Below are 16,106 nucleotides of genomic sequence, written 5' to 3'. Positions count from 1 at the left end.
GACTAAAGAATCATGGTAAAAAAGCCATGAATTCTATGTGCAGTATTCCCCTAGCGCTGGAGTTCTGCTGTTCTCATTGATCGGTAAACTTGGTCTTGGCTGCCTGTTCTCGCTGATCTTCTGGGGGAGGGGCCTGTTGCCGTGGTTCCCAAATGTCTCTGCCGGAGGCGGAATTGCCCCGCCCTTGCCCCCTCCCGGCTAAGTAATCTGCTCGGGTTTGCTCTCCGGGGCTTTTGTTCCCTGCGAGCTTTCCGTACAGCTTTGGAGGCGGAGAGTGAAAATGGCGGCCTCCCAATCTCCGCCCCGGAGGAGCCGAGAACTCAGGGCCCCGCTCCTCAGTGAGCCCCCAGAGAAAAGCCGTCAGTCACTCCCGACTCCCCGGTCTCTAGCCGCACTCCGTGCTCACCTGGCCTGTGACCGCGCGGTTCTATCTCTGGCACCCGACCCCAGGTGGAGTCTCCAAACCCAGCAGATCCCTGCGGTGCACTCCCACATGGCTCCTCCCGGGGGAGGAAGGTGAGTCTCCCCGGATCTGCCGCTTGTTGGGTCCCTGCTGGAGGAGCAGTGGCCCGACTGTGCTGCAGATGACGGTTTATGGCAACCCCGAGCTGAGAGTTCGCGCCTGGGCTCCATCTCTGCAGCCGGCTTCCCTGCTCCAATACCTGGGAGCTCTGCCGCACTCAGGCACCCCCGGTCTTTCTGTGACCCCGAGGGTCCTGAGACCACACTGTCCCGTGAGGTTCCACCCCCCACTTAGCCACCGGAGTGACGTCCCTCAGCGGAGCAGACTTTTAAAAGTTCCGATTTTGTGCTCTGAGGCTCTATCACTTGCCAGAAGCGGCCGATGGAGGCCCCTCCCCCACAGTCTATCCTCCCGAATATCGCCTGGGATTCACTTCTCCGCACGTCCTACCTTCCAGAAAGTGGTCGCTTTTCTGTTCAGAGAATTGTTGCTATTCTTTTCTTCGATCTCCTGTTGAGTTTGTAGGTGTTCAGAATGGTTTGATTGCTATCCAGCTGAATTCCTGAGAGGAGACGAAATCCAGGTCTCCTACTCCTCCACCATCTTGCTCCCCCTCCGATGCTTTTTACTTCTTTTTTTTTTTTTTAAAGATTTTATTTATTTATTTGAGAGAGACAGTGAGATAGAGCATGAGAGGGGGGAGGATCAGAGGGAGAAGCAGACTCCCTGCCGAGCAGGGAGCCTGATGCGGGACTCGATCCCGGGACTCCAGGTTCATGACCTGAGCCGAAGGCAGTCGCTTAACCACCTGAGCCACGCAGGCGCCCCTGCTTTTTACTTCTTAAACATTGATTTAAGTCTCAGTTATCTCAAGGTAGTTAGAATACAGTTTCTGCTTTTTCTCTGTATTCATGGTCAGTAGTTCTTAGGCCGCTGATTAGAATGACCTTGATTTCTCACTTTCACATGAAATTAGGTGTTTCTCATCTAAATTTAGACCACAGCATGTCATATATTCTAATTCCAAGTTTAGAGGCAGAATAACATTTTACATAGCTGTTCTTAAGCTTTGTATTAGGACATTTGGTTCTTAGTTTTTGTTTCTTTAGCTTCATTTTGACTACTTATTTTATTTCGCTTTCATTTTGACTTTTTATTCCTATACAACATATAGGAAAATTTCTAGAGATTAAAAACAAAGAAGATAATTAAAGTAACTTGTAATTCCATTGCCTTGTGTTCTTTCTCTCTCACATACATGGATGTATTGTATATGGAATACATACATGCATAATATTTTTACTAAGATGAGAGCATAATATTTGTGAACTTTGTCATTCATGTAGAATATTGTGAAAAGTTTATGAGTTAACATATTTCTATGACATTTTTTGTTTTTTTTCCTGTATTATAACACTGATGAGTATCTTTGTAGCATTAATTTTATGTACATCCTTAACTATTTCCTTAGAATGTATTTCTTAAAGTGAAATTTCTGAATCAAGGAATATATATATATTTCTCTTTTAAGGCTTTTAATCTGTAGTGTTAAATTTTTCTCACAATTTTCTTTTACCAGCAGCATCAGGGCTGTTGTTTGCCAATATAACAATTTTATGTGGGTGAGAGAATCTTCTTCTGTGTAGATGGCATCCAGCAACAGTACCACAGTTTGGGTAGTGAAGAATGGGCTGCATATCAGCTTGATTTGATAACCTTGCTGGGGCCCTTGGTGAGGGTGTGGTCTGCACAGGTGTGTATAGTGACCTTGACCAAAGTATGAAAGTACTTGAGTGCCTACACTGTGTCTTAGTTTTCAAGACACAGAGGTAGCTGGAACTGTAGGAGGTAATAAGAGCTTGGGCTTTGGATTTATACCTAAGTGTTAGTCCCAGTTCTGCTATTATCTAGTTCATTAACATGATTTGAGTTTAGTCCTTTAAATTTTAGTATCCTTATTTGCAAAACAGGGATAATTGAAGTATTCTTCTCATTGGGGTGGTTGTATGGGTTAAATGAGAAAATGTATTAGATTAAATCTTACAAAACTACCATTTTCATATGGTTCAATATAAATATGTTAAGCCCTTAGCATAGTGCCTGAGACATGTTAAGTGTTCCATAGAGGTTAGTAGTTCATATTTTAATTTTTGTTATCATCATTAGTTTATTTAAATTGTGCTTTAATTTTTCATAAAGTGGTTGCTTAGTGGGTACCTGTGTATTAAATTCCCTGCACCACATTTAAAATTTAATCCTATTTTGGGGCGCCTGGGTGGCTCAGTTGGTTAAGCGTCTGCCTTCATGATCCCACGGTCCTGGGATCGAGCCCCGCATCGGGCTCCCTGCTCTGAGTTCCCTGCTCCACGGGAAGCCTGCTTCTCCCTCTCCCACTCCCCCTGCTTGTGTTCCCTCTCTCACTGTGTCTTTCTCAAATAAATAAATAAAATCTTTAAAAAAATAAAATTTAATCCTATTTTGGAAAAAGTCTAGGGACTGATAGTGAAAAATAAATTTGAATGGTTAGAAAAAGCCAGTTGAGGTCAATCCAGATTTTTCCCCCTACGTTACTTAATTATAACCAAATTGAAATAATACTACTTTTGAGAAAGAAACCATGGTTTCTGGTGCATAATAAGCTTTTCCTATCTGATGCAGTTGTATAATTAAAGAATATGGCTCTATCTCACAGAGTTGACATGGTATACTTATAACTTTCTTTCTTCACTGTTTTAAATGCAAAGAGTGTGATACAATTCAAAAGCATGATTTTGGCTCTGTTCAGATTATTTCATATCTTTAAGTTAAGAGGCTTGTTTTTTTTCTTAGCAGCAGAACCACTTGTTATGTATTAGGAAAACCACCTCAGGGTCTGTTGTGTAGCAAGTGGAAATTACATGAGTGTTGTATTACTTTTACAAGCTCCCATGAGCATTTGGAAGCTTACAGTGTTCTGTTTTGCAGAACCCTTGGCCATTGGGAAAAAAACTAGCATATACGTAGAAGATAAAAGCCAGTATTTTGAAAGCTATACATGTTGCCTAAACGTTTACCCAGATTCTCTCCCTTGAGGATGATGTGGACAGAAATTAAATATGTTTGCCGGAAAGATTTTAACTTGTAGTTCTAAATGTAACTAGTATCAGATATTTGACTCTAATTATTATCTTATAGATCTATATATGTTTAACCATTCCCCATTCTTTGTCGTGTAGTACATTGCATTTCCTAGCCCTCAGTCTCATTCACAGACATACCATTATTGAGCTAATGTTACTGAAAGTTCAGCCCTAGTCTTGTAGTCTTCTCAAAATCTTCTGTTTTACACCAGTTTGCTTAGGAATGAAGCTCAGAGCTTCACCCTAGCTTTCGGAGCCCTCTGCAGGCTGTGCTTCAGCCAAACCTATTCTTATTTTCTGTAAGTATTTATGAGTCTATAAATAAACCATGTCTAGTTACTGAGCTGGGTGCTTAGAATACAAAGATGACTGTGACAGCCCTTGCCTCTTGCGGTAGAGATACTCAGATGTACTGCATGTTGAATACTTACTGTGTGGCAGACATTACGCTGTGTGTTATGGTATTAGTTTGCTAGACCTTCCATAACAAAATGCTATAGACTAAAAGTGGCTTAAAGAACAGCAATTAAGGGTGCCTGGGTGGCTCAGTCATTAAGCGTCTGCCTTTGGCTCAGGTCATGGTCTCAGGGTCCTGGGATCGAGCCCCACATTGGGCTCCCTGCTCAGTGGGAAGCCTGCTTCTCCCTCTCCCACCCCCCTGCTTGTGTTTCCTCTCTCGCTGTGTCTCTCTCTGTCAAATAAAATCTTAAAAAAAAAAGAACAGCAGTTAATTTTCTTACAGTTCTGGAGGCTGTAAGTCCAAAATGAAAGTGTCAGCAGGTTTGGTTTTTCTTGAGTCTTTGGTTTTCAGATGGCTACCTTCTTGCCTATGCCCTCATGTGGTCATTTCTCTATGTGCACACACCCGCGGTGTCCTTGTCCAAATTTCCTCTTCTTATAAGGACACAGATCAGATTAGGGCCTATTCATACAACCTTATTTTACCTCAATTACCTCTTTAAAGGCTGTACTTTATTTTTTTAAAGATTTATTTATTTGAGAGAGAGAGCAAGCATGAACAGGGAAGGGACAGAGGGAGAGGGAGAGAAGTCCTCAAGCAGACTCCCCCCTTCCTCCCCACCCCCTGCCCTGGGCATGGAGCCCAATGTGGGGCTCAATCCCAGGACCCTGAGATCATGACCTGAGCCAAAAGCAAGAGTCGGATGCTTAACCGACTGAGCCACCCAGGGGCCCCTGCAATGATAATAGGTTATTAAGGTATAGAGATAGCATAGAGGTGGCAGTTAGGACTTTTGTCTTGAAGCAACCACAGATGATTATAATGCAGTTTTTTTTCTTGATTATTTTTATATTGAAGTGTAGGTGACATATTTGTTTCAGGTTGTACAACATAGTGATTTAACAATTACATGCATTACTTAGTGCTCACCATGATAAATGTAGTTAGTGTCTGTCACCATACAAAGTTATTACGATGTTATTGACTGTATTCCTCATGCTATACTTTTTATTCCCGTGATTTATTTATTTTATTTTATTTTAATTTATTTTTATTATTATGTTAATCAGCACACATTACATCATTAGGTTTTGATGTAGTGTTCCATGATTCATTGTTTGTATATAACACCCAGTGGTCCATGCAGTACATGCCCTCTTTAATACCCATCACCAGGCTAACCCATCCCCCCACCTCCCTCCCCTCAGTTTGTTTCTCAGAGTCCATCGTCTCTCATGGTTCGCCTCCTCCTCCAATTTCCCACCCTTCATTTTTCCCTTCCTGCTATCTTCTTCTTTTTTAATATATGTATTATTTGTTTCAGGGGTACAGGTCTGTGATTCAACAGTCTTACACAATTTACAGCGCTCACCATAGCACATACCCTCCCCAATGTCCATCACCCAGCCACCCCATCCCCCCATCCCCTACCACTCCAGCAACCCTCAGTGTGTCCTGAGATTAAGAATTCCTCGTATCAGTGAGGTCATATGATACATGTCTTTCTCTGATTGACTTATTTCACTCAGCATAATACCCTCTAGTTCCATCCACGTCATTGCAAATGGCAAGATTTCATTCCTTTTGATGGCTGCATAATATTCCACACACACTGTTTGTACACACACTGTTTTGCACCAGTTTGCTATATATATATATACACACACACACACACTCACCACATCTTTTTTATCCATTCATCTGTCGATGGACATCTTGGCTCTTTCCACAGTTTGGCTATTGTGGACATTGCTGCTATAAACATCGGGGTGCACGTACCCCTTCGGATTGCTACCTTTGTATCTTTGGGGTAAATACCCAGTAGTGCAATTGCTGGATCGTATGGCAGCTCTATTTTCAACTTCTTGAGGAACCTCCATACTGTTTTCCAATAATGCAGTTTTATAAGGTCTCTGTTATAAATATGTACACAGTGTGAGTAGAGCACAGAGGAGAAGACACTATCTAGAAATGAATAAGAGTAGGAAGGGCATTCCTTCCAGGCTGAGAGAAGTAGTGTACAAAATTATAAAAAGAAAGTGAATGTGGCTGGAGAATAGAGTGGAAGAGTGGTGGGAAATGAATCTACTCCCCTAATCACCAAGTCTCCATTTACTGAGCATCCATGTATGACATATTCTGTCACGGATAAATTGTGGTAAGTGCTGGAAATGTACAGCTCTGGCCTGGAAGATGCCTAAAGCCTACGTAGTAGAGAGTCCTGCAGATAAATAAATGTCTTACGAAGTTCCCTATCTTCTTTTGATCCTGTGTAAGGACTTCAGAGTTACTTTTCTACACTTAGAAAAACTAGGGAGCCATTAGATGGTTTTGAGACAGAGAGTGATACAATTTGATTTGCATTTAAGAGTATAGTATTGCAGGCAGGATCAGTTTTGGGGTAGAGGTCATGGGAGTGCAGAGATGGAGGTTAGAAGACCAATTAAAATTTAGTTGCAGTGGCAGCGGAGATTGAACTAGTGGAGGACTTGAACATAGAGGGCTTAGTGAAGGATCTATTAGATGTGACTGACAGAAATCTAGAATGACTCCTCAGTTTGTGGTCTGAGTGGTTAAGGAATATGAGAAAGAAATCAGTGGAGGAACAGGTTTATGGGCAGTATGCTGTATTTAATTTTGGACGTGTTAGTATGAGTTAACTTTTGGTTCACCCAGATAAAAGATACTACAGAGTAGTAGTTGTACATATGGTTCTGGAGATGGGGAGACATTTGGGCAAGAAACATGGTTGGAGTTATCGGTGTGTAGAAAAGAAAGAGAAAAGAGAGAAGCCTAGGAGGAATCCTCTCCTAGGAAATTTAGGTCCCAGTTCTCAATTTAGGTCCAGTCTTACTGTTGGAACTTAGGGTACCTTTGTTAAATGTATTGCCCCTCCTGGGATTGTGTACATTTTTTTCTTTGTAAACCAGTTTTATTGAGGTATAAGTTACAGAGTACATTGTTTTTAAAACTACCTATATCTTTTAAAATCTACTTACCCTTCAAGGAATATTAAATGCTACATTCATGAAAGTTTTTTTTGGATGTCCTTAAGTTATAAATAATCCCTTCATCTTGGAATCATAGCACTATGTAACTTTTCTGAGACACTTTTTACCTACCTCTCCACCACCCGCCCCCTTGCCCTAAGTAGTTACTTGTTTACATATCCTTATCTCTTGTTTTCGACTCTAAGGTGATTGGGAACAGGATCTGTACAGGTATCTGTATGGAGCGTGTTCTTAAATAAATGTGGCTAGTGAGTAAATTTCATCCATTGTTCTCTTGTTAGGTACTAACTGAAGGAGTTTCAGATTAGATAGAAATTATAAAATGGAGACATGATAACATAATGCAGATATGAGCCAGTAAATACATGAAATTTCTTTTTTATGAAATAATTTAGGATGAAAAATCATCCCATAAAAAATTAGTTTTTCTTAAAATGTTAATCTTTCTTAATAATTTTATTGAAAAAAAACCCAGCTAATATCCCTCTGTTTGCCATAATACAAAAGATACACTGATAATAGTTACTACTTTCATAGAAGTAGTGATTCTTTTTTAAAATTTTATTTAAATTCAATTAATTAACATATGGTATATTATTAGTTTCAGAGGTAGAGTTTAGTGATTCATCAGTTGCATGTAACACCCAGTGCTCATTATATCAAGTGCCCTCATTAATGCTGATCACACAGTTACCCCATCCCCCCGCCCACCTCCCCTTTAACAACCTCAGTTTGTTTCCTATAGTTAAGAGTTTCTTATGGTTTGTCTCCTTCTCTGATTTAATTTTATTTTATTTTTCCCTCCCTTCCCCCACATTCCTCTGTTTTGTCTCTTAAAGTTCACATATGAGTGAAGTAATATGATAATTGTCTTTCTTTGATTGACTTACTTTGCTTAGCATAATACCCTCTAGGTCCATCCATAGTGGAATGTTAAGATTTCTTTTCTTTTCTTTTTGGTGGCTGAGTAATATTCTACCATTCATATATATGTATAATATATATATCTATATATCTATATCTATATATATATCACATCTTCTTTATCCATTCATCTGTTGATGGACATCTGGGCTTTTTCCAAAGTTTGGCTATTGTGGACATTGTTGCTATAAGCATTGGGATGCAGGTGCCCCTTCAAATCACTGTTTGTATCCTTTGGATAAATATCTAGTAGTGCAGTTGCTGGGTTGTAGAGTAGTTCTATTTTTAACTTTTTGAGGAACCTCCATACTGTTTTCCAGAGTGGCTGCACCAGCTTGCCATTCCCACCAACAGTGTAAGAGGGTTTCCTTTCTCCGCATCCTTGCCCACATCTGTTGTTTCCTGACTTGTTAATTTTAGCCATTCTGACTGGTGTGAGGTGGTATCTCATTGTGGTTTTGATTTGTATTTCTCTGATGCCAAGTGATGTTGAGCATTTTTTCTTGTGTCTGTTGGCCCATTGTATGTCTTCATTGGAGAAATGGCTGTTCATGTCTTCTGCCCATTTCTTGACAGGATTATTTGTATTTTGGGTGTTAAGAAAAGTAGTGATGCTGTTAATTTTATAGATGCTCATCAATTTGTCCCAATAATCATTACTTTTTACTAAAGGCAAATATGGGTGGTCATACTTTTATTTTATAGATGTTAAGGGGGTTGGGGCTCAGAGATTATGTACTTTGTGTGCAAACCCACAAATGTTATATGGCACAACTGAGTGGATTGAGTTCTGTCCTCAAAGCCAGTGTGTGTGTTTTTTTGCTGTGCTTATGTTACTTTCATATTACATGGATTTTGAGAATCTTAAGATCATAAAGTAAGACAAAAGAAGTGGTAAATATGTAACTTACATTTTAAAACAAGGATTTTAAGTCTTATTTCCATGAGAGAGTCTGAACAAGAACATGCAAAATTGTATACATGTGTAATTTTTCATTTTCACCACATGCTTGTAAGGTTCTAAGATTACCCCCCTACCTCTCAAAAAAGATGAAGTTTGAAGACATGACATCTGTTCTAGTTTTAATGTTCTATAAGCTTATGATTCTTTGCTGTGTATAAACATAGACACAATTCTAAGCTAAGAATGATTAAAAATACTTATAATGATGGCACATGAAAAATACTCTTTCTCATCAAATGCAGATACTCTTCAGAATAAATTCCTTATCCTTCAGACCAATGGGAATTTTTTTTTTTTTTTAAAGATTTTATTTATTTATTTGACAGAAAGAGCACAAGCAGGGGGAGCGGCAGGCAGAGGGAGAAGCAGGCCTCCCGCCAAGCAGGGAGCCTGATGTGGGCCTCGATCCCAGGACCCTGAGATCATGACCTGAGCCAAGGGCAGATGATTAACCAGCTGAGCCAACCAGGTGCCCACCAATGGGAAATTTTTATGGAATTCATTCATGCTTTCATTCATTCATTTCCCATTTAATTGGGAATGGAATATGGGCAGGAGGCATATATTTAAAAAGAAAGACCATTGAGGTATTTTAGAGTGATTATGTGTCAGATACATGGCTTTATATTTAACCTCACCTCTTTCTTAGCTTTTTTCAAGCTGAGGTAGAAAGCCAGTGGCAGAAAATTGTGGTGTCACATGCACCACATATTATCACCTGCAAGTACAGCTACTTCTAAGGATGTTTATTGTAGGTTTTTATGTGTAGTAGCTAAAATTTGGAGCAACTTAAAACTTCTAACAGTAGAGCAATAATTTTGAAAAATTAAGGTACATCCTACTTTGGATATTTACACAGCATTATGGTTTGGTTCTCAAAGGATATTTGAAAGTTATCAGGAGACTTCTGGTTTTGGCTATGGTGGAATAAAAGGAACTGAATTTCTCTCCTGCCTGAAACAATGAAAAAAAAAAAAAACTGAACAAAATGTATGAAAAAACAATTTTGAAGACATTGGATACCAGGAAATGAAGGATAGTGTTCCCCAAAAGATGAGAACTGTAGTTGCCTGGAGAGTTTCCAGACTGTGGTACAGGAAGGAAGCGCCCAGGCAGAGCCTGGAAGTCTACCTGAATTACAGAGACAGAGCTGGGAACGTAAGGAAGTCAAAGTAGGTAGAGTTCTCAGGGCAGAAAGAAAGCTGCACAGAGAGAGCACTCTGGAGATCTGCAGAAGATCCTCCTCCAGTTTTGAGCTGAACACTGATTGGTGTATACATGTGAGGAAACTGTCTGAGACCAGAGAAAGGAAATACCCCTTGGAGCTCACAGAGGGCTAGCAATAGTGCGGCAAATAGAGCTAATGAACCAACAAGGAGATAAAATGGGATCATAAATAGTACACATCCAAAAGAAGTAAGAAAGAAAAGAAGGGAACAAAGAACATATGGGACAAGTGAAAAATAAATAGCAGCCTTACTAATAATCACATAAGTCACAGTGAAAGTAAATGGTCTATTTTGGTGTAGTCTCAGTAGCTTAACTTTGCTTTTGTTTCCCTTGCCTGAGGAGACTTATCTAGAAAGATGTTGCTAAGGCTGATGTCAGGGAAATTACTGTGTTCCAGGAATTTTATGCTTTCAGGTCTCACACTTAAGTCTTTAATGCATTTTGAGTTTATTTTTGTGTGTGATCTAAGAAAGTGCTCCAGTTCCATTCTTGTGCATGTGGCTGTCCAGTTTTCCCAACACCATTTGTTGAAGAGACTGTCTTTTCTCCATGTATATTGTTGTGTCTTTTGTCATAGATGAATTGCCCATATAAGCGTGGGTTTATTTCTGGGCTTTCTGTTATGTTCTCTTGATCTGTGTGCCTGTTTTTGAACCAGTACCTTACTGTTTCGATTCTTAGAGCTTTGTAGTACATCTTGAAATTTGGAATTGGGTACCTCCAGTTTTGTTTCCTTTCTCAAAAATTGCTTTGGCTACTTGGGGTCTTTTGTGATTCCATATACATTATAGTATTATTTGTTCTAGTTTTGTGAAAAATGCTGTTATTTTGATAGGAATTGCATTGAATCTGCAGATTGCTTTGAGTAGTGTGTACATTTTAACAATATTAATTCTTCCAATCCATGAACATGTAGTATCTTTCCATCTGTTTGTGTCACTTTCAGTTTCTTTCACCAGTGTTTTATATTTTCCAGAGTACAGGTCTTTCACTTCTTTGGTTAAGTTTATTCCTCTGTATTTTATTCTAGTTTATTTCTAGGTATTTTATTATTTTTGGTGTGATCAAATGTATACTTTAAATATGTACAGTTTAATTATCTCTTCTATACCATAATAGGTCTTTTTTTTTTTTTTTTAAGACTTAGGGAAGTATAGAATGTTAAATAATAAAGTCAGATTATACAGTTGTTGTGGTTTTTTGGTCATAGATTCTTGAGACCTATATTCATTTATCTCCATATCTTCATGATACCTCCTTTTGGATATTTATTTTTTACATGTATCAAAATAAACATAATTTCTGACTTTTCTCTCTTTCCCTCTCTATTTATTCTCTAGTTTTTTGCATCTTTGTAAGTATTACTTCCATTTTCCCATTTTTCATGCAGGAAGCTGGAGAATTATCCTTGATAGTCTGTAATCTTCTCCTTTTCACCATCACCACCCTCACCCTCACCCCCACCCCCACCCTTGTTCAATTTGCTCTCCTCTCTCACTAAAGTGGAGACCTCTCTTGTTCACTACCATGTAGCTATCACCTGGCTCAGGTCCTGGTACAGTTGCCAATATTTATTGAATGAATGTTTAGAGAAAATGTATTGGAAGGAAATATACCAGTGTTGCCTTTTGAGTGCTGCATGTTTTTGTAAGATTTCTACAATGAACTATTATGGCTTCCTAATAAGAAAAGTTATGAATAAAATGTCTGTCTATACATTTGCCTTTACTAGGGTTGAAAAAGCAGATGTTATTTTGAGACTTGGGGTTTTAGTTCTTGATACTTTGTAAAATAAGTGACCTTGATATATTTACTTTTATTTTATTTTTTTTAAAGATTTTATTTATTTGTTTTAGAGAGAAAGAATGTGGGGGGCAGAGGGAGAGGGACAAGCAGACTCCCTGCTGAGTGCGAGCCTGACATGGGGACGAAATTAAAAGTTGGATGTTTACCTGATTGAGCCACCCACGCGCTCCTTTACTTGACATTTAATATTTCAGAGTTGCATAGCTCTCGGGAGTACTTTTTATGTTGTGTTGTTCATGAATGAGAGCTTCTGAATTAGTGTAAAGCAGAGACTTAGTGCACGTGTCAGGTATAGTTTACCTAGACTGGTGTGTGTATTTCTTTCCTGGATTTACCGACAATTTATATACTATCTTGCAGTCTTTAGCTTAGAGTGTCTTGCTGTATTTTTTTTGTTTCTGTTATAGTTATTTTATTTTATTTTATTTATTTATTTATTTATTTTAGATTTTATTTATTTATTTGAGAGAGAGACTGAGAGAGAGCATGAGAGGGGGGAGGGTCGGGAGGGTCAGAGGGAGAAGCAGACTCCCTGCCGAGCAGGGAGCCCGATATGGGACTCGATCCAGGGACTCCAGGATCATGACCTGAGCCGAAGGCAGTTGCTTAACCAACTGAGCCACCCAGGCGCCCCTGTTATAGTTTTTTAGTAGGTCACTGTTACTTAGGATATATTATATTCTTCACAGTTTTGACCAGTTTTCACTTATGGAGAAAATTATGTAAGATTTTCTGATTCTCAGTATTCATCTATGGCAACTCTGGTGCTGGGCATATGGTGAATGTCCTCTGAATCTCTTAAAATTTTTATTGAAAATCATACATTTTTGTTTTTTTTAAAACAGAAAATAAAGCTTTGTATCTTTGAGATAATGAGTTGTTAAATAGACTTAGTGCAATTGACCCTGAACAACACCGGTTTGAACTACCTAGGTCCACTTATACGTGGATTTTTTTTTTCAGTAAATGCAGTACAGTACCTTAAATATAATTTCTCTTATGATTTTCTTAACATTTTCATTTCTCAACCTGTATTGTAAGAATACATTATATGATACATTTAACATACAAAATATGTGTTAATGGACTATTTATGTTATCTGTAAGACTTCTGGTCAGCATTAGGCTATTACTAGTAAATTTTGGGGGGCAGTCAAATATGGGTTTTTGACTGTGTGGGGAATTGGCACCCCTAACCCCATGTGTTGTGCAAGGGTCACCTGTACTTTGAAGTTCTAAAAAATACAGGTCTCAGAGTATTATCAAGATGACTAAGTGGCTTATTATATTTATTTTTTACTCATCATTTAAATGAGCTTGTTTCTCACCTGGAAATGCTTTTTACAATTTTATTTAAATGTTTGTATTCTTTTCTTTCTCTTTTTAAGATGCCCTTTGTTAATGTTATTTCATTTATCTATATAGTAAAGTATACCAACTTTTTAAAAAAACACTTATTTCCAACTTTTTTAACAGATAAAATAATTAGGCACAGGGCTTGTACCCTGAAGGACACTGCACATGCCATCATCGCAGCGGAATTGGATCCAGAATTTAATAAACTCTGTGAAGAAATTAAGGAAGCAAGAATAAAAAGAGGTAAGTTATAGAAATGAATTTGCTCCTGAAGACCAAGAATCACTGAGTGTTACTAAATGACATTTCTTCAGGGTTGCTGGCATTATGAAAATAATCTACTTTGAGGCACAGACTTTATATATTTTTGATACTAATGTGTCATGTAAATTCTCAAAGATGTTTTAAAATTTTACTTTCTGTGAGTTTTAGTAAGTGCAGCAATACAAATTACAGAAAGTTCTTTTCAGTGAATTTTTTTTTTTTTTTGCAGGAGTATATCTGTTAAATATTGATTCTTAAAGGGTTTATAAGCTTTCATATCTGTAGAGGATTTACTTTTTAAAAGTTTTTAGGAATACTGTTTTTGTTTTCCCTATTGACATTTATGTGTAGTTTTATAAATATAAAATTAATAGAATTAGCAAATGTGGTTTGTTCATTGAGTGTATAAGCCTGTCCTTGAAGAACTCACTTAGTAAGAGACAGAGAGAATTGTAAAACAAATCAAGTACAGTTGAAGTGTATGAGTTGGTTGAAACATCTTTAAGGCACAGAGGAGAGACCTCCTTGTAGGGATCCCAGCATTTTGCCTAGAGTTTAGGGAATGAATATAGGAGTGTTGTCTCTAGTGGAACAGAAGAAGGGAGGCAGTGACAGAGGAGGAAGAGGTATTTGTAAGCACAGCAGATAATAGCATGTGTAAAGGCACAGAGATATGAAATAAAATGGTATATTTGAAGAACGACAAACTGGTATTGCCGAAGCTGTACGGAATGGTGGGAAATAGAGCTCAAGAGGTGAGCTGAGTCCAGGACATTGAAATCAAGAAGCTTTTTTTCGATTTCCTTAGGTCCTCCCTGGTCACCTAATCTAATATAGGCTCTGGTCACCATAGCATGGCATTTTGTCTTTTTTTGGGGGGGCCTCCCTTCCTTATTTGGAATGTAAGTGTTGTGAATGGCTTATTCATAGCTCTACTGCAGGCCCTAGAACTCTGTCCTATAAATATTTGAACTGATCAATGCCAATGCTAAGGAGCTTAAGACTTTATCCTGTAGGTCAGTGTTTTTCAAAGTGTGTGTGCCTAATACCCAGCTTATTAGACTGAGTGAATTAGATTCTTTGAGAGTAGTAAGGCTGAGAAATCTTCACTTTAACAAACTATTCAAGTGTGTTTTTTTGTACACTAAAGTTTGAGAACCATTGCCATAGTCAATATGAGGTCATTGAAATATTTTAAGCTGTGGAACGAATTGGTAAATTGCTTTGGCAGCAGGAAATAGCAAGGTCTCAATGTGTCAGGATAGGAGGATGAGAGACCAGTCAAAAAACTGTCGGAGCCAGTTTGGAAAACAGTTTGACAGTTTCTAAAAAATTAAGCATAACATTTACCATATGACCCGTGATTCTACTCCTGGAAACAGCCCAAGAGAAATGAAAACATATGCCCGTATAAAAGACTGTTCATAACAACTAAAAACTGGAAACAATGCAAATGTCCATCAACTGGTGAATGTGTAAGCAAAATGGTATATCATACAATGGCATATGCTCAGCCATAAAAAGGAACAAATTACTGATACATGGTACAACATAGATGAACTTCAAGAACACTATCCCGAGTGAAAGAATTTAGTCACAAAAGACCACCTGTTGTGTGATTCCATTTATATGAAACATTCACAAAAGACAAATCTATGGAGACAAAAAGTAGATTCGTGGTGGCCTGGGTTAGTTACCTAAAATTGGGCTGCTGTGGTGATTGCATAGCTCTGTAACTTCACTAAAAATCATTTAATTGTATGCTTAAAATGAGTGATTTTTTTGTTATGTAAGTTGTACCTCATTAAAGCTTTTGGGGGAAAATGCTGTTGGGAGTTGTGCAGAGTTTTAATTAATATGAAGTGGGAATAGATACAGAATCATTGTAAATTGGGGCAGGGTTGGAGGCCATTGTGAAGGAAAGGAAGAGTCAAAATTGGCTGCCCATATTACTGATTTAATGACTTAGTAGATGCTAATCCTACCAGTAGAGATAGGGAGGGAATATCCTGTAGAGATAGGGATGAACAGGTTTTTTGGTGGGGAAAGATAAACTAGTTAGCTTTAATTTGACCCATCTTTATGATACCCAGTTGGAGATACCAAATAGGCAGTTGGATATGTGGGTCAGAAGCTTAAGAGATGCTTGGGCTAAACATGGATTTGGGAATTATTATGTAATGGTGATAGAAGCTGAAGGCTTGAATGATACTTTATGGTAGAAGGTATAGATCAGAGTGAGAAGAAAAGGGATTCCAGAGACAACCCTGAGAAACATCAATATTTAACAACTACATAGAAGAAACAAGTCTAGTGAAGGAAATTGAGATGGAGTGGTTACTCTTAGGAAGATCAATGTAGGAAAACCAAACTTACTGCAGTGTGGTGTGACAGGCAGCTAATACCAGACGAAAACAGTTCATGTGAATGGGGTTTAATGACCCAACAAACACTTATAAATTCTAAGATGGCAGAAATAATAACTTTTAGACAAAATATTTTCATTGTC

General features: G+C 38.3%; 1 protein-coding gene across 3 annotated transcripts in view; it reads left to right on the top strand.

Annotated features, from left to right (window-relative positions):
- The window catches only part of ATAD2B (ATPase family AAA domain containing 2B), a 160,486-nt gene that overhangs the window by 128,967 nt on the left and 15,413 nt on the right, over positions 1 to 16,106 (top strand). For all 3 annotated transcript variants that reach the window (XM_064571913.1, XM_064571912.1, XM_064571914.1), the window contains one exon: positions 13,454 to 13,576. In XM_064571913.1, coding sequence (XP_064427983.1) covers positions 13,454 to 13,576 — 123 coding nt within the window. The remainder of the gene's footprint in view (positions 1 to 13,453; positions 13,577 to 16,106) is intronic.

The sequence above is a fragment of the Mirounga angustirostris genome, unplaced genomic scaffold (genome assembly GCF_029215605.1).
Source record: "Mirounga angustirostris isolate CCGP_5_RB_7025 unplaced genomic scaffold, mMirAng1.0.hap1 SCAF_10, whole genome shotgun sequence".
Lineage (NCBI taxonomy): Eukaryota > Metazoa > Chordata > Mammalia > Carnivora > Phocidae > Mirounga > Mirounga angustirostris.
This window is presented reverse-complemented; position numbering and strand designations above follow the sequence as displayed.